The sequence below is a fragment of the Pangasianodon hypophthalmus genome, chromosome 21 (genome assembly GCF_027358585.1).
Source record: "Pangasianodon hypophthalmus isolate fPanHyp1 chromosome 21, fPanHyp1.pri, whole genome shotgun sequence".
Taxonomy (NCBI): Eukaryota; Metazoa; Chordata; class Actinopteri; order Siluriformes; family Pangasiidae; genus Pangasianodon; species Pangasianodon hypophthalmus.
Window position 1 is genome coordinate 6426990 of NC_069730.1, and position 23872 is coordinate 6450861.

At 36.8% G+C, this 23872-nt stretch overlaps 1 protein-coding gene across 6 annotated transcripts in view; it reads left to right on the forward strand.

The window, feature by feature from the left end:
- Positions 1-23872, forward strand: part of LOC113543080 (cyclin-dependent kinase-like 1) — a 48617-nt gene extending 24745 nt beyond the window's left edge. Inside the window, exons 1-11 of one of the 6 annotated variants that reach the window (XM_026941079.3) lie at positions 7613-7697; positions 7840-8039; positions 11209-11407; positions 12426-12547; positions 14806-14878; positions 17530-17620; positions 18934-19134; positions 20698-20780; positions 20877-20933; positions 21049-21201; positions 21627-23872. In XM_026941079.3, coding sequence (XP_026796880.3) covers positions 8005-8039; positions 11209-11407; positions 12426-12547; positions 14806-14878; positions 17530-17620; positions 18934-19134; positions 20698-20780; positions 20877-20933; positions 21049-21201; positions 21627-21728 — 1116 coding nt within the window. In that variant the 5' untranslated portion in view covers positions 7613-7697; positions 7840-8004 and the 3' untranslated portion in view covers positions 21729-23872. Of the gene's footprint in view, positions 1-7612; positions 7698-7809; positions 8075-11208; positions 11408-12425; positions 12548-14805; positions 14879-17529; positions 17621-18933; positions 19135-20697; positions 20781-20876; positions 20934-21048; positions 21202-21626 lie in introns of those variants that run through there. The other 5 variants (XM_034314660.2, XM_053227558.1, XM_026941081.3 and 2 more) reach the window with 5 other exon arrangements.

Here is a 23872-nt window from a genome sequence, read left to right on the forward strand (position 1 = left end):
CAATGAAAACTACAGGATTTCTTGAACTGAGATATGTTTCTCTTTTGTTTTTTGAACCAGAACAGAAAATCATTTTTAAAGATTCAAAGACGCCCCACCTCCCTCTATATTTTCTGTAATATTTTTACAGAAAAACAACATAACTGCCAGATTTTTAAGAATGATCACTTTTTACAATAGGAAATGAGTTATCCCTTTAATTCTCTTAAGTCTTATCACCAGAGGATCAAATCATTTAAACACAAGCCTCATTATTGACTGATCACTATTTGTGCTAACACTGGTAGGAAAATAATTGCTGTTTTATTTCCTGTTGAGTAAATTCCTTTTTATTATTGTGTTTTTATTATCATTTGAGTATGACTCATTATGTATTCTGACAATACATTAAGTTTTTAAAAAAAAGATCTTTTATGTCCTATATGATAAACAATGCATATAGGAGCATGCTTGCATTGGATGCACGTTGTCTGGAGATTGTTATCAGCTACTATCACTACTATTATTTTTGTTAATTAGTTATTATAGTATGAAGTCTAGTTACAAAGGCTTTAAGGATGGTATTAGGGCATAATTAGACTTATGTCCATATTGGGGCATAATTAGTCTTATGTCCATTTTGCTATAACATGTAACTAACCGTGTTGGTTAAACCAGTCCTTACCTTATTATTAACAAGAAAACTGATTTTCTGTCATTTTTTTTTGGCTGTTTTCCAGAACTCAGCTGTAGCCACATCCGACGGGTTTTCCCAGTGCGCTTCATATATATGCAAAACTGCAACAGTCGACTGTTGCATTGTCACAGCGTAGTTTCAGTTTCCTCTGACTCTACACTGAGTAATGACTCATTGTGTATTCTGACAATACATTAGTTTTTTTTTTTTAAAAAAAAGTCTTTTATGTCCTATATGATAAACAGTGCATATAGGAGCATGCCTGCATTGGATGCACGTTGTTAAGAGATTATCAGCTACTATCACTACTGTTAATTAGTTATTATAGTATGTAGTCTAGTTACAAAGGCTTAATTAAGTCTAATTAACTACAAAAAGTTGGAGAAACTTTGATCTAAATGAATGACGTAATGATGTAGATGTGTGTTTTAAAATGAATAGGCTTGACTATGCATTTGTGATTTTGCTCACTGCTACAAAGCATATGCAAAAAATGATATATGCTTTCATTAAAGCATGCTGTGTACAATAATGGGGTGATATCTTAATAAATTATTAGTACATTTCTACCAATCAGGAATATGCGAAGAAGAATTTCACTGTGTTGTAATGTATATGTAACAAATAAAGTCTTCTTCTTCTTTTTCTTCAGTTTAAGCCTATATTAGTTACCCTTGATGCTGTACAAATTGATGGATACATGGCGCCCCCGAGTGGACTTGGATCACATGCTCCCAAAGCTCCTTTGGTGCTTAAATGGTTTGTAATGTAGCATATTGAGCATGCCTGTGTAGGTTATTACTAGTGTAGGTTATTGCAGGACATCATAAACCATTTGTAACAGTAAAGACATTATACTGCTACATATATATATGGATTTATAAGTGTTCAGTTTGTCAAAGTTAGGAACTTTCAACTCTTTTCACCCTGTGCAAAGAAAGCTATTTACATTTATGGCATTTAGCAGGCATCCTTATCCAGAGCAGCTAACATTTATCGCATTTATATAACAGAGCAGTTGAGGGTTAAGGGCCTTACTCAGGGGCCCAGCAGTGGCAGCTTGGCAGTGCTGGGGATTGAACTCACGGCCTTCCAATCAGTAGTCCAATGTCTTATCCACTGAGCTAATTTCATGAGGAATAGCCACTGAGGAATTTCATGTAATTATCCATAAGACCAATCATGTGGAATCAGAGCAATGCATGAAATCATGTAGATACAACTCAAGAGCTTCAGTTACTGTTCAAATCAAACATCAGAATGGGGAAACAAATGAGATCTCAATGACTTTGACCATGACCAGGTTGTTTCTGCCAGACGAGCTACTACACAGATTTTCGATATAAGCAAACCCAGTATCTGTACATACTATATACTGTAATTTTTAAAAAAATATTAGTTAGAACTACATCGCAAACTACATTCTGTTCTACTAAATTGTAAATACTATGTCGAAATAGTATGAAAGTAATTTTACCAGAGAAGAAGCTTGTTGTAGCACTTTAAATATGAGCAGTGAACATATTATATACAGAATTTTATATAAGGCTGCTGATATTTACAGACTATGAACACTTGATCACCTTCTGTCGATGATCATTTGTCATGTTAGAGCCCTCTACTTGTTGCAGGGTGAATTGCAATTCCAATTAAAAGGTTGAAAAGCCATTCTAATTCATGTTTCCTTCAACTAAGCTCATCAAGTCTGTTAAATTATTTGGCCTTGTGAAAGGCCAGAGCTGAGCAACAAAGACCATTTCCAAGCCTGTAATGAATAAAAGAGTGAGGTTCTGTGCATGGCAATATTGCAAACCCCAGTTGTTCTAAGTGCTCTTTAAAAATACACGATTATTACAGATAACAATATCAGGGCTTTCTCAAATGCATCACTTTGATGAAACTGTCCTGCAACACCATGACTGTAGTAGGTCTATTTTGTGAATCTGCCTTCTGTAGTCATGTCCATAGTACAGGTCAATAGCACCAAATGGTCCAGCCAAGTCAGGTCAGGTGGGTTTTATTGTCGTTCTTCTATATAACATGTATATTGAGATGTAAATGAATATGAATGCATTATTTGGATTGAACAGATGATGTATTCTAAACAGATACAAGTACAGATATGAGGAGGAGGAGGAGGAGGAGACATAACTTTTTGAGAAAGCAGGCCAGAAAGATACACAGGGCATATGGTTGAGAGTAAAGCTGTACCTTCGGACTATGCTCCTAGAGAACGCAATGAAAAGGTTGTGGTTTGGGGGGGGAGGTAGGGGGCAGTTTACTTTCACAGAGATGCAAGTGACCAGTCAGATATGAATCTCGTGGAAGAAACAAACACAGCAATCATTAACACGAGCGTGCAATGGTGTGCGATGCCTTTACAATGTCCATTCAATCATCCTTAGTAACTGCCTGGTCAGGGCAGCAGTGGTTTAAATGAGTCTACTAGCTTGTTTACATTGAAGGAAACACAACCAGCTTGTAACATCAGGCCATGTCTCATCCTCACCAGCGGAAATCCCCCACTCCTGAGTACTAACACATTCACACCACTTCTTGTTGTCTCACCACTTCTTGTGTGAAAGGACTGTTCACGCATATACACAACACAAAGTCTTACCTCCTTTCTTGTGCATAAGTTTGAAGTTTTATTCTTGTGTTTTCTTAGCGGTGTATCTTGAACATTTCCATGCCTTTGGACTTGCCCTTGGGACTATGTTTTGCCTTCTCAGTGGTTTGAACCTTTTGCCTGGCTTATTAGAGGTGTATTTTTGGATTGTGGACTTTGCGAGCTGGAATAAAAAAACATTCCTGTGTACATTTCTAGCTGAGACGAGCTAACAGACTATTCATATACCATGCTGACAGTGCTGGCATTTCCACATCTGGATTTTTCTGGTGTTTTCCAGTAGTTTCAGGTACATAGTCGTAGAGTTCATGTTTAATTAAAAAAAAGTCCATATTTAGAGCACTAAACATATCCAGATACAGCTAGTGGCATTGTATTACACTGCTATTGTATTCATTGGGAAGAAAATCTTTTCTTTAGGACCATGGTGAGACAATAAATACGGAAGACAATAAATGCCCAGGACAATAGATATACAGGACAGTGCATGCCAACTAGACAAGACAACAAAACAATATTGGATGGATTATATGGCACAGCTGAGAAAAGATGAAGAGAATAGCTGTGGAGTCATGTAGTCATGGCATCATATGACTAGAAACCAGTGCAGTCGATTGTCTGTAAAGTGGAAGGAGAAAAAAATGTAACAGAAAGACCAGTGACTGGTGAGTGGCATGAACATAAATCATGAGGTATGTTCCCTATTTATTAGCGTGCTTCATGGTGCTCCTGACTATTGAGTGGCATGATCATACTGCTATCTTAAGCATGTTCCATGTTTGCTGTGAAATGGGTCTTTTCAGGACTGTTAGGTCAGTGTGGTGTGGGTTTCTATCCAATCCACCATTTGCGTCTGCTGGTGCGTCCATTTTCACACCAACAGAACCATGTGAAAGTGTTCAAGGAGTACTTTGGCAAAAGATTCAATTTGCACTTCCTTTCTACTTACATCAGATGTTTGCTTTTTTAGTTTCATGATGAAAGCTTTTTGGTTTTTCCCCACGGTGATGGATGACACGGATTTATGTGCGTGCAACCTCATATTTGGTCAAAGACTTTCTGGAGACTGATGTGGTTCTTGTGAGGCGAGGTTCTTGTGAGAATTGTTTCCATTAGCAGAAAACAAAGCAGTTCCTCCAGTTGTTTGAGTGAATAATGTGAATAAATCTACATAATGATTATTTGATAAAATCTTTTTTTTCTTTATTCGCTTCAAGGGTGACGATAATTCTGGATGACTATTGCCCATTATTATTGATGCAAATTTGGAGATAAAGGTGCAGATAAATGTGTCAGATAAAGGTGCAGCAGGACCAGTGTGAAACTGATGAATAACCGCTTGTACAAGCCAGTTACAGCGATATCATCTGTTTTCGATTGTCATGTTGGAACTCTTCCATAAGATTTGGCACCTTGCTTTAAAGGCTTCTCGGAACAATCTTAATTCTCCCACATCTCTCACGCACATCTCAGTTTTGTGAAAACATCCTGTTACTGTATAGCCTGTGCTTTTAATCACCTCCAGTTAAAACACTTTGTTCTCTGAACAAGTTTACATGCACAAACTTCTATGAATGACCGAATCCCAAATAATTTCTAGATGATAGGGTGTATTTATTTAAAAGGTAGGCATCCACGTCCTCTAATTAATCACTGACCTAATTACTTTAAGCCAGTAAATATTTTATACATAATAGAAATACACTTTGTAAATCTGATAACAAAAGTGATGTGTTACACTAAAAACTCTTAAATGTATTAATGATCCAATTTTTTAATGAGCTCATTGTAAGCTCTCTCTAGCAATTTATGTCTTTGTATATTTACTGTATATACTGTATGCGTAAGGGTCTATGTACAGTATATGCACACACACTGTACCTACTTTATAATGTACCCCCGTACACTCTGTAAAATATGGTGAGGGATCACTGATGCTGTGCGTCACACAGATGCAACAGGAACCATCGCCACCTCACTGTTCCAGTGTTCCTGGTTTGATCCTGATCTCAGGTTACTCTCGGTTTGATGTTTTGCATGTTTTCCCTGTTTCCGTGTAGGATTCCTTCAGGTTCTCCTCTAAATCATCCATAGTTGTGAGTGTGCAAATGCGTGTGTGTATGGTGCCCTGCTACAGGCTGGTATTGAAGTTTTCATGGGATTCCCAGCTCATTCTCAGTGTTCCTGGGATAGACTCTGGCTCCTGCGTGGCCCAGAGCAGGATAAAGTATGCAGTTAAATGAATTAATTAAAGGTGCATTAGTTAAGATTTAACCATGTCTATATGGTTTCCACTTGTCTACACATGTACACAAAGCTTCCCTCCACCAAACTTATGGTGGTTCAACTAGAGTTAGCATTAGCGAGGACTGTCATGACATCATGTTCAAGCACAATCGGACTGCTTGAAAACCCAGATACAACTCTATAAACAAGCAACTTCTTAGCTTTGTGAAGGGGCATTGTCTGTAAAAGGGGCGTGTCTGTAAAATGACTGACAAGAAGCCAATCCAAATACAAACAAAATTCCGGACCGGATGATAAGTTTTCAAATTTTTATTTATTTATTTATTTTTTTTTTTCAGCTACGTAATACACTTGTTTTGAGATAAGCTATTACAGTCGGCCTTCCGTGAATATCTCTAGGCCCCGTATTTAACACCAAAAAGTAAAACCATAAACTGTATTACAACAGTATGTTTTATAAAGTATCAACAATGTAGGCTAACACACACACACACATAACACACATAACACACAGATACACAGAGAGTGAGAGAGTGAGACAGAGGCAATACAGTACACGTACATTATGTGATGCAATACATGTACAGTATTTAGATAGCAGTAAAATTATTAATGTTTATTACCCATGATTACAGTTTACATTTAAAGATGCAAAAAGTTGAGAGAAACACGAGATACACCACACACTAAGAGACAAAACAGGAGAGTGAGGCTGGCTAGTACTGAGACGTGGAAGAGCATGGCGTCCCCAAACAGAGTGTGTAGCACAAAATGTAACTTTTTATAATAAATCTGCGTATATATTTATGGTAGCAAATGATAAATAGATTAATAATACATATATTTTATGCATTTATGACTTACTAAACTTTGCAAAACTCCAAAAAAATTCCCATTTAATTATTGATGGCAAACTCGTGAATAATCAAATCTGCCAACGTTAAACCCGCAAATGTGGAGGGCTGACTGTATTTTTTATCAGTTCTACATCATTATCCACATTATTTGTAATAGTAAGAACTGAAAAATATTGACTATTGCACCTTTAAGCCTACATGCTTTGCTGTTTTTCAGCTAGTGCTTCAGGGGAGCACTAGTCCTGTGAAGACTGATGACATGATGAAATTTCCAGGGTTCAGGAGAGTATAAGGATAGTTTAGCTCCCAAAGCCAAACTTCCAAATTAACATGGAAATGGTTATGAGACATAAAATGATAGTTTTGCAATGGCCATTTCTGTCAGTCAGATTATAATTTTATATACAGCCCATAAGGGGGGGCTCTGGTGACTTAGTGATTAGCACTGTTGCCTTGCACCTCCAGGGTTGGGGGTTTGAATCCTACCTCCACCCTGTGTGTGTAGAGTTAGCATGTTCTACCCATGCTTCAGGGGTTTCCTCCAGGTACTCCAGTTTCCTCCCCAAGTCCAAAGACATGCACTGTAGGCTGACTGGCATTTCCAAATTGTCCATGCTGTGTGTGTGTGTGTGTGTGTGTGTGTGCCTTACGATGGGTTGGCACCCCATCCAGGGTGTCCCACACCTTGTGCCCCAAGTCCCCTGGGATAGGCTCAATCTTAAGAAAAAAGAATTTTTGGGAATATTCTGAAATTTTTTCTTAAGTTAGAAAATTAAAACAAAATGGCAGTTAAGAAAAATTTTATTCTTAAGAATGTTTCGTGAATCCGGCCCCTGGTTACCCTGCGACCCTGTGTAAGATAAGCGGTACAGAGACTGGATAGAAGGATGGATGGATGGATAGATAGATGGATGGATTACAGACCATATCAAATTTTATACACAGACTATGGACTCTGCTGCTTCAGAGCAGGCTTCAGCAAATATTAAAAATATTTTTAATAAAAAAAAAGGTATAAAATTTCATTTATCACCCAACATATCACTCATATTGACAGCTTTTTTTTTTTTTTTTAAAAAGTAATATATTTAGTAATATTGCTCATTCCTTTTTGGTTACTTTGGTAATCAGATTTTCTGAGGCGCTGAGTGACCCGGATGTATACTTCTCGCGTTGCTAGGCTCGTTGCTAGGATACAAGAGCGTCAGGTAGCACGCAGTCAGCTAGGGTTGAATTCCAAATACCTCCACACTCCCTGTATTAGTTCACTTCATAGCCTGGATATATGGTAAGAAATAATGGTTTTAACACTCTAAAAAGTACTTGTGCGTCAGATTTGGGATGCAATCCAGTTAAAGAGGTTAAGTTACTCTGTGTGTGTGTGTGTGTGTGTGTGTGTGTGTGTGTGTGTGTGTGTGTGTGGCCTCCAGTAAACTGCAGCACTTGAATCCCACAAGGTGGATTTTTTGGATGAATAAATATCTGTTCTGTAGTAACTGAGTGAGAAGCTGAAAAGGAATGGCGACGCGCAGGGAATCAGCACAGCGGTGATCTGAAACCAAACTCGGGAAATTAATCAGACCTGTGAGCTCTTCATGCACGAGCCGCTTCAAGGTGAACCCAAAGTGCGGTAAAGCTTGTCTTCTTCACGCTGAATTGCCCCAGGTGTGAATGAGTGTGTGAATAAAATACAGGGGATGCAGGGTTATACTGCTTCAGGAGATCAGCATGATATGATATATATATATATATATATATACTGGAGCTAAAAAGCCATGAGAGGCCATGCATTATGCTTTTTCTTTCTTGCTTTCTCTTGATCACGACTTAATTTTCTCGTGATCTCGACATAACAAGTTATTTTCTCATGATCTCGACATAAAATAGTTGTTTTCTCGTGATCATGGCTTAATTTTCTCGTGATCTCGACATAACAAGTTGTTTTCTCATGATCTCGACATAAAATAGTTGTTTTCTCGTGATCATGGCTTAATTTTCTCGTGATCTCGACATAACAAGTTGTTTTCTCATGATCTCGACATAAAATAGTTGTTTTCTCATGATCTCGACATAAAATAGTTGTTTTCTCGTGATCATGGCTTAATTTTCTCGTGATCTCGACATAACAAGTTATTTTCTCATGATCTCGACATAAAATAGTTGTTTTCTCGTGATCATGACTTAATTTTCTCATGATCTCGACATAACAAGTTGTTTTCTCATGATCTCGACATAAAATAGTTGTTTTCTCGTGATCATGACTTAATTTTCTCATGATCTCGACATAACAAGTTGTTTTCTCATGATCTCGACATAAAATAGTTGTTTTCTCGTGATCATGGCTTAATTTTCTCATGATCTCGACATAACAAGTTGTTTTCTCATGATCACGACATAAAATAGTTGTTTTCTCGTGATCATGACTTAATTTTCTCATGATCTCGACATAACAACATAGTTGTTTTTCTCGTGATCTCGAAATAACAAGTTGTTTTCTTGTGATCTTGACTTAATTTTCTTGTGATCTTGACATAACAAAATAGTTGTTTTCTTGTGATATTAACATAACAAAGGTTCTTTTCTCGTGACCACAACGTAATTTTTCTGTGTACTCGTCATAACAACATGTTGTTTTTATTGTTCTGGAGGCAGCTAAAGCTTAGCGCAATCCCGCAGCATCATGGATGAACAAATTCGTTTTTACTCTGATCAGGGACTCACTCAAGCTGAAACAGCTCTGTGTCTGTCAGTGATTGACAGCTTCCACATTAGTATCCGACACTTGAGAAGGAGGCTGTCAGGTCTGCACCCCTCTCTCTTAATGCGGAGACAAAGTCCATCTCTACAGCTGCAGTTATTAAATTTGTGATGGCGATGACGAAGACACCAACGTGCATGCCATTCACAATCCCATTCATGATTTTCTCCTCATAAAATTAGATCATGAGAAAACAACTTTTTGTTATGTCAAGACCATAAGAAAATTAAGTCGAGATCACAAGAAAACGACTTTTGTTATGTTGAAATCATGAGAAAGCAACTTTTCCAATGTGGAGTGACGAGGAAATTAAGTCGAGATCACAAGAAAACGACTTTTGTTGTCGAGATCACAAGAAAATTAAGTCGTGATCACGAGAAAACAACTTGATATGTCAAGATCATGAGAAAATTAAGTCGTGATCAAGAGAAAACAACTTGTTATGAGGAGGTCACAAGAAAATTAAGTCGAGATCACAAGAAAACAACTTTTGTTATATCGAAATCACGAGAAAACAACTTTTTGTTATGTGGAGATCACGAGAAACAAGAAAGAAAAAAATTAATAATGCATGGCCTCTTAGGGCTTCCGTAACTCAGAGCTTTTAGTGTTACAAGCAGGACTGGCAGCTGATGCAGATTAAATGGATAGTTTGGAGGAAAACTAATTTATGCAAAGTTTTTACTTACCTCAGATATCTGCATACATAGTTCTGAGCAGAATTTTTTTTTGTTAATGTAGCTAACAGGAAATGGAAGCTCTTGGCCACTATTTAGCGCCTTGTAAACTTCACTTGTCGCAAACTGATTTTTCCTCAGAATAGTGATTTCAAATAAAATTGAATATCTTGTTTCTCTTATATGATTCTCTCTTATATGACTGTATTCTGTTCTTTTGAAAAATAAAAAAAAAAGACTGAAAACTGTAACGGCAGCCAATTTCAACCCTAACTTGATTTGTATTTGATATTTACATCATACGTGCAGGCCTATTTTAGCTGTTTATGCAGTATATAAGGATTAACACACTCCAGACTACGTTGTTATACCAAAATAATGCACACTAGAGGGTGGTGTGATGCGGCACAACGTGCAGCAGATTGCCCCTATCCCTATCCCTGAAGTGCATTATTTTCAGTCTGGAATGTGTTGTTCCACTTATACCGCAGCGATTTGCCAGCAATTACAATGTTTAATTTATTAATGAATGACACGTCACACTCTTTAACAGTTTACAGTTAGATTTAATGTTGTGTAACGTCCGAGAGACAACTCAGTTTGTGTTCTCATGTTGTCTTATGTTACAGCTGCAATAAACAGTTATTCCTTCACCAACCTTTCCTTCTCTCTCTCTTTCCTGAGCTGGGAAACTTTGACTGTTACAAAGCCCTTACAACCAAGACTTCTTCCATAAATATTAAATAAATGTCTCCTAAAAAACAACATATATTTTATGTTGTTAAACAACACTTTTTTTTTTTTTTTAATTTAGTTTATTATTAGTTTTAGTTCATGTGGAGCATCCGCAGTAAATTCCCTGTGTATGAGCTGCTACTATAGAAACAATAATGTATTAGAACAAGTTCATTAATATTAATTGTTCATGTTACCGCCGGAACTACTGTCCGAGCCGCACTATTATACAAAAATTACCTACTGACCAATCAGATTCGAGAATTCACCCACACTGTGTTATAAGCATGTAGGTTAAGCAGGATGCATTGGTGGTCATAAGTTGTACATAAATAAAAAAAAAGCACTTCAGTGATTTTAGTAAACTTTTTTCTTTGTTCAGTAATAGCATAATTGTGCTTAAGATCTAGCTAGTTAGTATTGTTTAAGTAGCATACATTCATGAATATTAAGTCTTTAACTGATAAAGTAGTCTTAATGGTCAAGAGATAATATGCATTTCTTTCTCCTGAGCTAAATAATATGTATTATTCCATGCATACCTGTGTATTTGATGTTTAATGATTAATTATTGTGGAGTAGAAAAAGACAGTTCTGTAAACAGTTAGTGTTGATGTTTTTTGTTGAAGTGTTCATGAACTCAAGTTTCCTGGCTCTACCATGGAGAAGTATGAGAAGCTGGCTAAGATTGGCGAAGGCTCCTATGGAGTGGTGTTTAAATGCCGAAACAAGGAAACAGGCCAGATAGTGGCCATCAAGAAGTTTGTAGAATCCGAGGACGACCCAGTCATCAAGAAGATAGCACTGAGGGAAATCAGAATGCTGAAGGTAAAATACCTTTTTCTTCCTCTATCTCTTTCATTCTGTCTCATTCTTCATTGTCTTAGTCTTTCTAGCCTTGCATTACTGGTTTTCACACTCATGCATAAACTTCCCCTTATGACCTTATCAGTTACAACACATAAGTAGCCACCTGTAGCACAAAGGTACAAAAGGAAGTAGATTTCGAATATAAATGTACTTAGCAACAAGTCCATTAACATTATTTCCTTTGGGATTTGTATTGTCTGTTTCATGAGTGATATCAAGTTGCTAAGTACCTAAAGAATAAAGTAATTAAGTTATAAATTTTTATAAATCGGCTAAATATTAAGAATTAATGTATCATTGCTCAGTCGTCTGTCAGTAATTTAAGAATAAATTACTAGCATTATGTTTATTACATATACTCTATATTTATTCTAGCTATAATGTAGTAAATATTACCCATAATGTTAATTTAGGAAATGTAACCAATTAGCTAGTTATGCTAGCTATTGCTAACAAACTACCCAAAGCTAAATATTAAGAATTAATGTATCATTGCTCAGTCGTCTGTCAGTAATTTAAGAATAAATTACTAGCATTATGTTTATTATATATACTCTATATTTATTCTAGATATAATGAAGCAAATACTACCCATAATGCTAATTTAGGAAACTTATCCAGTTAGCTAGTTAGGCTAGCTATTGCTAACAAACTACCCAAAGCTAAGGTACATGATTAGTTTTTTAATCTAAAGAAAAGCATGGAGTTTGCACTAACTATGCGATGACGTTTCCTAAGAATTTAAACTGTATTTTTTAAAAATACAGAGAATTTAAGACACTTCAAAAAAGTCAAAACACTGTTATTCATTGAACTTCATAGGAGCGGAGAATTTTTTTCACTTCCGCATCCCTTCCAGATGCCTGTGGCCAATTGGAAAACCTTGGATGTGTTAAAACCAGTACTAGAATGTAGCTTCTCTAATCAAAGTCTGCCTGAACTCATAATTATCCTGTCCATCTGATTCCCCCTGCAGCAGTTAAAGCATGTAAACCTGGTCAACCTTCTGGAGGTGTTCAGGAGGAAGAGAAGACTTCACTTGGTCTTTGAGTTTTGCGAACAAACCGTCCTCAATGAACTCGACAAGCACCCCAGAGGGTTAGTCTTTATGTCTTTTACTTATACACTTTTACTTCATATTTATGGGGTAGTTTATTCACATATTCGAAGTTGACAAATTATGTTCTGACGTTACTGGGAAAGTTATATGTATTCACACTTCTGTTATGTAGCAGCTTACGTTGATTTTCTGTTTGTGTAAACTGCGTAAACCTGCATGTAGTTCACGCCTCCAAGGTTGCCGAAGCATCCAAGACAAGGTTTTTCAATAGAGTCTAGACCACCAGCATTAAATACACTCCTTTTTTAGGAATTTTAAAAGAAGTGCGGACTGAAGAACGAAATAGCATTTTTCGTCAAAAGTAATAAATGTAACACAAAAGCAAAGACAATAAAAAGTCTAATATGATGATATATAGATGAGCAGATGGCAATGATTTAAATAGTAGTCTAGTATATTTCCAATATATTGCTGCGTGTATAGTCCTAATTCTAATTATCACATTAATCACTGCAAATCTGGCCTAATTTAACAATACGGCTTCCACCTTCCACCATTTTTTAACAGCTTATAAAATAGCACTTGATCCAGCACATCCTATCATTTTGCCTTGTCCTATAATATCTTGCTCTGAGTGCACAACTTAATGAAGTCATGAAATCGAAGTCACAAAAACAATTTTATCGTGCTTCCAATTTGCTCTTTTGGTTTGATGAATTAATAAAATAATGCCAATATTTTTGTTAGTTCAATGCACTCTCCTGTAAAGAAAACATGCCCAGAGTTTAAAGGATCAGCCGACTGATCATAATCTGGATTATGAATATGATTCGGTCCTCCACATAAACAATGTCTCCGATCAAGATGCTATCTACTCCGGTGTCCAAATGTCCAATGCTAAAAAATGACTCCATGTTTTGTGTCATTCTCCATCATTCTCAGACTAAAACACGGGAAAATAATCTTATAGAACACTGGTTTTAAATGATAATAGATAATAGCATCTGTTAAATGAATAAATGTTAGTGTATTCATTTTACTGTTGTGGGAAAAGGAGCATGCCCCAGGTCCTAACCACCCAGAGCACGTATTAGTACTACAGTGGGATTTTAAGAGAAATGGATGGACAATGAAGCAAAACAGGTTGAGATAAAATTATTGGTGTTTATTATTAGTGCATCTTTCTCCATTCAATAAGGAGGATCAATGTAAATTATGAAAGTAATCCAGCACTATCCAATGATGTTTGTGTACATAGCTGCATATGGCAAATTATATAAACAAATTGAAATTATGTGGGTTTATTTCATATTCTTTCTTATAGAGCATGTTTGATTTAGTTTACTCCTATGTGTTAATTAATACATTAACTAACAAACATGTACTAACGTACTTAAGGTGGTCGTTATTCACGCATGAATTCATAAGACTCACGTCGTAATTAAGGTTAGCTCTTCATTAGTTAGTGATTAGTACATGCCTTAACTCATCATTAGTTCATATTTAAGTAAGTATTAATTCAGATATTAGTGCATGATTATTCATGTACAGTTATTGTAAAGTGTTACCATTTTTTTGTAACTTTTTTTTGTAGGTTTCAGGTGTTCTAGTCCCTAAAGCCTGTGTGTATATGGGGGCGTGGCTTGGGAAGGCTTTCAAGAATTACTATTTTTGTTTGGATTTTGAGTTTTCTCTGCCAAAATAACTGACTATACCTTTAATTAAAATATAGAGATTTATGAAGTGTGTCAGATGAAGGGGCACAAATTTTGTTTTGTATCTGTTTTGTTCCTCATGCGCAAATATTAGCTATAAACCAAAAGTTTAGATTAGTGCTTCACTGCATTCCTATGCTCTGTTCTCTGGTCAAATATCTGTGTTCGTTTCTCATGGGATAATCGTATCAGTGAAACGAGGAGGTGGTGGTATCATTCCGAAATATATCCAGATAATGAAGTTTGTTTTGACAGCTCTGATATACATAGTACATAACACAATTTAAAACAATTATACAGAACAGCAGGGAAAATGGTCAGCATTCTGCCTGGCTGAAGGTCACCTGACTAAGCCAGTTATCTCACTTCATTTGTAATTCTGCAAAACCCTACTTTACATTCTCTGAAGTCTAAAGGGTTTTTTCACAGTAACTTTAGCTGCTGTTGAAAACAAAGGCGTCTGTTGCTGCTATAGCAGCAACGTTTTGTTGCACAGTTGTGCCACGCACACCATTTTTAATGGTTCTCATTCTCTACGCCTTGACAACAGCACCTCTGCTTTTATTCCCTGTGTCCCGTAGGGTTCCTGAGGTCCAGCTGAAGAGCATCGTCTGGCAAACTCTTCAGGCTGTCAACTTCTGCCACAAACATAACGTCAGTATCCAGCTCCTGGTGGCTCTATAACCTCTCCCAACCTGTCAAACAGTGTGTGCTTTATATAAGGCAGCTGCCATCACCTTGTTCTTTTAAAGGCAAAGCTGGCTCGAAGACATGTTGGCATGTTCACTTCTCCACATCTATATTAGGATTATAATATACAGACAGGGTTGTAAGAAAGAAAGTGAAGCTACTGAAGTACTTTTATTTTGTTAGATCTGACAACATTGGTGATATGGCACTTTATGCTGCATATGCTAGCTCTTACAGCATATAACATGTTTTAAAGCAAGTATGTTTGCTCGTGAATTAAACACGATGCTCTAAACACGCCCTTTAGTTGACAAGGTGGCCACTACTGAGGCGCAAATGACCCCATAGAATTTTTTTTTTAGCCATTTTTGTGCCTTAAAGGTAATTTTCGTTATTAAGACGTATAATGAATTGAAAGACTTTTTTTGTTTTCTACAGATTACCGATATCTGGTGTATCTTAATATATGATGTTTTTAATTCAAAAACCTTAAAAAGTCTTGGTATGTGGCTGATTTCATGATCAGGGTGCCATTTAGCCATGGTCACACTTCAAAATGACACTTTATTTATTATTAATTATCAACGTTCAATCTAAATAAACATACATTACATTTAATCAATTAAAAAATGTGTAAGTCCATCTTATGAAACAATATCACATTGTTTCTTTGTTGACACTTAGTACATAGTTAGAAAGATTCACTGTAAGATACACTGTAAAAAATTTACTGTACATTTTACGGTACTTTACTGGCAACCCAAGTTACCAGTAAATTACAGTAAAATTTACAGTGTTTTTTTTTTTTTAGTGTATCTTGGGGCGATTCCACGATTGAGGTTCCATTTGTGTCTAACTTCTCCTAGATTTACAAATATGTTTGTAAAGTAAAGCTAAAAGACATTTTAAACATAGTTCCTGCGTCTCAATTTACCTACTATCCTTACTAAATAGTATCTGAGATTAGAATTAGTGTGTCCCAAATCATAGTATATTGAAATGAGTATCCCAAAGATACTCGGATGGTCTACTATATGGTTTCCTTCACCGAATTCAAGGACGCATTTTAAAGAGGAAAAGTAAATAAAGGGAAAAGTAAATAAAGGGAAATTAAATTATATAGTATAAATTATATAAGGAATAATGAATGAAGAAAAGACGAAATGCAACAAGGAGTTTACAGTGACAGTGTTACATGACGTGTTACTATGTCCCAGTATTTGCATACTCTTCTGCTACACACTCAAAAGTATGTACTTTTTCTTCACAAAAAGAGTACATACTTTTACTGCATAGTATAAGTAGGCGAATGCAGCAAGTGTTCTTCCCAAGATTTTTTTTTAAACATCTAATGTACATTTTAGTGTTCCACAACATTCACTCAGGTCTGTTATCTGAACACATTCACCCCTATGAAATGTTTGGAATATTCCACAAGTCACATGTTGAACTGCAAGTTGAATCATTTGACCTTATTAAAGATCCCAGGGAGGGAAAAAAGTTCCTTCATTCTTTTTTCTTCTTTATTTTCACTGATGTTGTGATATTGACCGATGATGTCACTTTGAACATACAACCCTATAACACAAATTATGAACTGAAAGTAAATTATTAATTTAAAAATACATTGTAAGTAAATCAGTAAAGTCTCCTTACTGTCCTCATGCCATTAACAAGTTATTTGCTAGTTAACGAAATTTGCTAACTCTAGGCTAAAAACATGGCTATGTTACTTTTAACCCTGTAACCCTGTAACTTTTAAGTGTTTTAGTGCAGAAACCTTGTAAAAATGATATTATTTCCTAAGAAATTGGGCTAACACTTTTTTAAATGGTTAAATGTAATGTATATTGATAAATAATAAGAAATAAAGTGTCGTTTTTAATGGCTAAATGGCACCCGATCATGAAATCAGCCACATACTGTGCCTTTTAGATTTTATACCCTTGTAAGTTTGCTGTGCTACAACAGTGACCTTATTTTCTATATGTTTTACTCACTTAGTTGTCCATCGTCAACTAAATCCTGCATGCTAACGTAGTTAGCTAATAGCTGCATAGAAAACTGGCTAGCTAACTGAGCTCAGGGTACTTTAAGTAGCACTAAAGAATCTGTGCGCAAGCTAACATTTAAAATGCGGCATTTAAAATGATGAAATAAAACTTTTATATGGATGCTAACACATGGAAAGTCTCACTATAATACTTATATTAGGTGTTATAGCAAAGAATGTGTTTCCATGCTTTTTTTTTCAGTAAATAACCATTTATTTTGCAGCAAAGAACAGAATTTTATCATAGTTGAAACCTTAGGTATAGGAACAGGCCTGTAATGTGATGCCAGTTTGGTGTAAATGCAAGCCAGCGGTAGTCGTTTCACTGAAAAACTATCACTGTGGTTGCTGTTCTCATTGGCCAGCACTAGACCCATGATTGTTTCAGCAATGTGGGGAAAAAGTGAAATCTGAGCTCAGCCTGCTAGCATGTGCTCGTTTTAATGCCAGGTGTAATGCAGGCATGAAACTAGCTAATACAGTTTGCCTGTTACTATCTGGTGTACATGAAACCTCTAAGACACAGTATCTGTGTGTGTGTATGTTCGAATGTGTCCAACAGTGTATCCATCGCGATGTGAAACCAGAAAACATCCTCCTAACCAAGACGGGCGTCATTAAGCTGTGCGACTTTGGGTTTGCCCGCATCCTGAGTAGGTCACCTTCTTATCCATTCCTCTGCCTTTCACAAACTCTCTCTTTCTCTCCCTCTCTCTCTATTTCTTCCTGTGTGTTTAGCGTCCACACCATTCTCAGACATAATGACTTATGACCATATTCAGTGTTAGTGGCTTAAGCCCAAAAGTTACGTCAATATTTACATGGGGAAAGTTACTTGTATTCAGAGATGGGTTACGCACACCCTCAAGTTGATTTCTGGGGCCATTCAGATTATGCGAATCACCTTAAGTCTGTAGATATGTATGTTTCAGATCTGAGTAACAATGTGCACAATTTCAGTATTATCTCCTCACTACACTTGCTTAGCTTTACTCTGAATACAGCTCTATTTATTATGCTAACTGCATTTATTATGACTGCATCAATTCATCTATTATAAATTTATTAAACATTTATAAGGTGTCCTAGATTTAGAATTTCATACTTGCACTGCAGTGTTATGTTTAAAGCTACGGTGGGATTTTGTGGCATTTTTTTGTTGCCAAGTGAGAAAAAAACAAAACTATATATATATATATATATATATATATATATATATATATATATATATATATATATGTATGTATGTATATATATATATATATATATATGCTGTAAGTCACTCCAGAAGTCCTGTAATTCATAGAGCTTTTAAGTTTTTAAGCGTTGAAACAATGCACCAGCTCAGATACATCCTACATCATCCTGTCTGAAAGAATATTGTTAATAGTTTTTTAAAAATCTTGAATAGGATACTTATTACTTTAACACCCAAGCTTATTAATCAGTTATTCATCACTGAGCATATTATTTGGTAACTAATGTTAATTACTGAGTTAGAACAATAAAGCATAAAGAAAACATACAAAGGTACGAGATTGAGGCCAGTGCTTCCTGGAAGATTAGGGGGCTTAAAAGTCTTTAAAATGCCATGTTGTGAGCAGATACTGGGATATAACAGAAACAGTGTTATCAGGTTTTTCAGACGTACTCCCCACCTATCTCACATTTAACTTGAGACGTTTGCTAATCAGTCATGTGTGAAATCCGGGGCCTCCCAGTCAGTTAGCGCTGCCTAAAGCTCCACTTACCGTCTTAGGTTTCAGTGTATCGTTACCATAGGTTAAAGTGTAGCCTAAGCATCGGGAATAGTGTGGTGCTGTTGTAATTGTCCCCAGCATGATGTGTGTGATTGTAAATGCTACGTTATTAAAAGGTCTTTTTTAATTTTTGACAATGTATATGGATGTGGATCTTGTGTGTGTGTGTGTGTGTGCGTGTGTGCCTGTGTGTGTGTGTGAGACAGCTGGCCCGGGTGACGACTACACTGACTATGTGGCCACACGCTGGTACCGAGCACCGGAGCTGCTGGTGGGAGACACACAGTACGGCCCGCCGGTGGACGTGTGGGCTCTGGGCTGCGTCTTTGCTGAACTCCTTCTCGGGAGTCCACTGTGGCCTGGACGCTCAGACGTAGATCAGCTCTACCTCATCCGCAAGACGCTGGGTATGACCTGAACAAAAATCAATAAAGGATAAAAAGCAGAATAAGCGAAAGAAGCGGTATTGGAGAGCTCACTGAACTTACTGATAGAGTTACACTAACCAGTTGTTAGCAAAGCAAAAGGTTCAGAGATCAAACCCTTTTATAGACACCTATACAGCAAGAAGGCATCTTTTGCTTTGTGTATTAAATATTTGTGCAACACAACTGAACAGTCATCCTTGTATTGCAAATTGCATCACTGATCATTGACTCCTATTGATAATTGATCATTTCCCAAATATACAATTTACTCTAATCTTAAGTATAACACGATAGGGCATGCAGTTATTGGAAAATAATCAACAACAGGGTAGTGTGATGGGAAGTGGAGTTAGTGTTACCACCCCAAAGTTGATTATTTTCCTATAACAGTATATCCTGAAGTGTTTTATTCCTCTTATACCACAGCATTTTGCCAAAGCTAACAATTTTTTTAATTTAAGAATGACACATCATTAGTTATTGCTATTAATTACATAATAAACATTCCCTCGCCAGCCTCTCTTGTTGATAATAAGACAGTAATGTAGCTTGTCATGTTAACAAGAAACCACAAAGCACAAATTCTCTGTCTTGAAACTTTAAAGATACAGTTTTACGTCTGACTTTACAAAGCACTGACACTGGAGATTCCTTCTATAAATCTTAAATGATGGAAAGACTTCGCAACGGCTGTTGGAAAATCTTGTGCTTTCAAAGACCAGGAGCAGGAAGTGATCAGAGCTGCTGTCCACTCAGAATTGAGAATTCAACAGTGTTGTGGTAAGAGTGTAGTAATAAACAGAATAATAACTAAAAGGTTAAAATTCATGGACGAACTTTGGTGTTGGCTTAACAGAGCCTGCTAAACATGCTACAAGTGTTACATGATATTACAGTGAGTTTTGTTGTTAATGTTCAAATGTTTAACAGTTAAGTGTGTAAAGGTTAAGAGGCAAAAAGGCTAAAAGTTTATAATGTTGCTATGATATTCCAAGTGCTGCTAGGGTGTTACTAGATGGTTTCTATGGTAACCCAGTCAGTTGCTAGGGTGTTGCTAGGTGGTTGCATCGGGTGTTGCTAGTTGGTTTCTACACTATCCCATTTGGTTGGTAGGGTGTTGCTAGGTGATTGCTATGATGTTCCAAGTGGTTGCTATGCTATCCCAGTTGGTTGGTAGAGTGTTGCTAGGTGTTTGCTATGATGTTCCAAGTGGTTGTTAGGTGGTTGCTATGATATTCCAGATGGTTGCTATGTAATCCAAGTTGGTTGCTAGGATGTTGCTAGATTCCCCAAGTGCTACATAATGATCAAGTTTCATGTCTGTAACTCCTGTGGTTTTGTTCGCACAACATTCCGACTAAAAATAAAAGCACCCCAAAGTCTTCCCTCTGGAACAATGACCCACGTCGGAGCATTCCGACTAAATAATTGGCGACAGTAATTCCAATCTTTCCCAAAACGTCTGTGTGTCAAAGATTGCGATAATGTCAAGCCAACATAATAAAGCTTTATGAACAAAGATTTAAACTTTTGTTCCTTCAGGTGACCTGATCCCTCGACACCAGCAGGTGTTCCGCTCCAATGCTTTCTTCAGTGGAGTCAGCATCCCTGAACCAGATACCATGGTAACACTACACTCTCTCTCTCTCTCTCTCTCTCACACACACACACACACACACAATTTGTACCATTGCTAAGCTAATAAATACGGCTTATTTTAGGAGCCACTTGAGAAGAAGTTCCACGTTGCCTCTCCTCATGCCATTACTGTGATGAAGGTAATATTCATAAATGGGGATGTAATATGTATAGTGTAACATGATTTATGCAACCATACATTAAATTATGTGTGTCTGTGTGTGTGTGTGTGTGTGTGTGTGTGTCTGTTTGAAGTCCTGTCTTGTGATGGACCCTCCTGAAAGACTGACATGTGAGGAGTTATTAGAGCTGCCATACTTCCAGGATGAGGGTGGATTCGGCTGGGGACGAGAAAGCGATCGGCCCATGAGGCGCCATGAGAAAGGTGCCAGGCGCAGAGTGCCAGGGGTAAGCAACGTCCTATCCACGCATCTGCGCTAAGAAGAAGTCTTGTGATGCAGTAACATGTGAACATTTTTGAAGTAGGTGGAAGTTTTTCACCTACTTCATTGCATGAAATTAATTTATGACCATGAATATAGAAACAAAGTCAATATGTTATATTCAAAATGACCCATTGGAGTTTTTTTTGACTAAAAGTGGAACAAACCTAACGATAATTGGCTCAATTACTCCTATGAACAGTAAAATAATCATAATGATCATAATTAAAACCATATTTACATTTAAATACAAAGTATTCAGACATATTCAGTTTCTTCAGTTATGTTACAGTCTTTGACATGGGCTCCATGTTACGTTATTTATCCACCAATTCTGTGAAACGTTGAAATTGATTTTCGATTGTGAAAACTTTTCATTTTGATTTCCAGGCCCAGTATTTGCCTCAACTTACCAGCAGCACCATCTCCCCGGCACCTGAGCTGAAGAACAAACACAAGCCCAAGTATGACCACCATCTTCCCAACATCTAACCCTGAAAGAGAAATAAAAATGAGGCACGGGGATGTTACAGGGATGTTATGGACTTGAATTTACAATACACCAGTGAAATCTATATACAAATTGTAGTTATGAGGAACATTGCGAGAAGTGGCACTGCCATAAAGTTTGACGTGGATTTACTTTAAAATCATTTTAAACTCTTGATATACTGTTCGAACATTAAATGAATATGATTTAGTCAGTATATACTCTCACCTCCAACAATACTGTACATCAGCACCTTAGCAGATTGCCTTAGTTGAAATATTACTCCCCAACATGGATTGTAGCTCATCTAGGTGTCTTTACTAGTCCTAGCTTTTTCACCGTTGTGCCAAATTTATCAGGGAGTAGCGCATTTTGATCCAAAAGGTCATATTCATCTTTTCTAATGCTTGCATTGCTCTCAGACAGCATTAATTCAAAGCACTTAAATCCAGTTTAAGAATCCACAGCTTGAATTTGAAATGTTGCTCTTATCTGGGACTTCATAGCCTTTTTATACCTTTATGTGTAACTCTTTCTATAATTTCATTTATTAGTTTTTCAACATCTGTCATTTTGTCACTTGTGCATGCCATTCACAGGGTTGTGTGTTGCACTAATACAAACTGTTCATCACATGTAGTGAGAAGTCTCTCTAAAACTCTTTTCCTTGCAGTTAATACAAATCAACAGAACCCCAGTGTGATATGTAATGTGATCCACAGACTTGAGCTATTTAGCTCTTTGTTAGTGGGAAGATCTCATTTATTAAATACTGACAGGCTGAATAAATTTCATTGTGTATATATACACCTCTTGTTAACAATGAAATACAAGTTGTTGTTATCCTTCTTTCGGCTGCTCCCTTTAGGGGTCGCCACAGCGGATCATCGGTCCTCATATTTGATTTAGCACAGTTTTTATGCCGGATGCCCTTCCTGACGCGACACTCCCACATTTTATCAGGTCTTGGGACCCGCACTGGGAGTGCACTGTCTTGTGTAACCCCAGTGGCTGAGGTTGATTCCCTGGCTGGGAATCGAACCCCGGCCATGGCGGTGAGAACACTGAGGCCTAACCACTAGTCCTCCAGGGACCCACTAGCAATGATATACAATCAATCAATCAATCAATCAATCAATCAAACAATCAGTAAATAAATGAATAAATAAATAAGATAATCTCATGAATAATCACATAATTACTACATTTTGAAACACTAGTCCCAAATAATCTGTGGTGTGATAACAGTGTATCGCAGTTATCAAAATGAACATATTCAATATTGTACTAGGAAAATTACTATGCGACTGTATGTATAAACAAACTGAAATGATTGCTGTCTGTCTATAAATGCTAAAGAAACAGTAATGCCAGTTAGTTTGAAAGTTACATACAGTATGCTGCTTTCCGGTCGCTTTATGTTAGCTAAACATTATTGACTTTTAATAGTCTATGAATGCAAACATGGCTGTTAATAAAGAAACTGTTAGCTGCAGAGTTGTTGCGAAAAAGCATAAACACAAAGTTAACTTCAAATTTCAGCCAAAATAAAGTACTTTAGAGGACTGTGGTTGCTGTACTGCCTTCTAATTAGGACAATGACAAATTTAGGATCTTAATGGGTCTCAGGGGTAGTGATAATACGTACAGCATTCCTAAAGGAGCTCATTTAAGCCTGCCCTTCATAACATGCGGAAGTATATCTGGTTTCAGATCTGGTTTTCATGTATTCAAGGCATTGTCGTAGGTTTGTTCAGGCCCCCTAGTGGTGTAGACGCCGATATCTACAGTAGGATTGTTGTGCAAAAATAGCTTTCGTATTAAGAAAATAGCGACGATGTCAACAAAAGCTGCATATCATCTTTCAAAGTAGTAAGTTTTCTTAGTAAGTTCTGTGTAAACAGACGTGTCACGTCACGTGTGACTTGTTTACAGCTTGCAGGAACTACTGACGTAATGTGGCCAGATATTTGGGACATCGCCAACCAAATTACCAGCAAAAAAATCATGTTACAACAAGGCAACAATAAAAAATAGCAGTTATATTGTAGTTTATTTAGTTTGTTTATTCAAATTAAAGCATTTTTTTGGTACATTTTTGGTCAATTTTTTCATTTAAGTGAGTAGTCATTGGTGTGCATTGCTT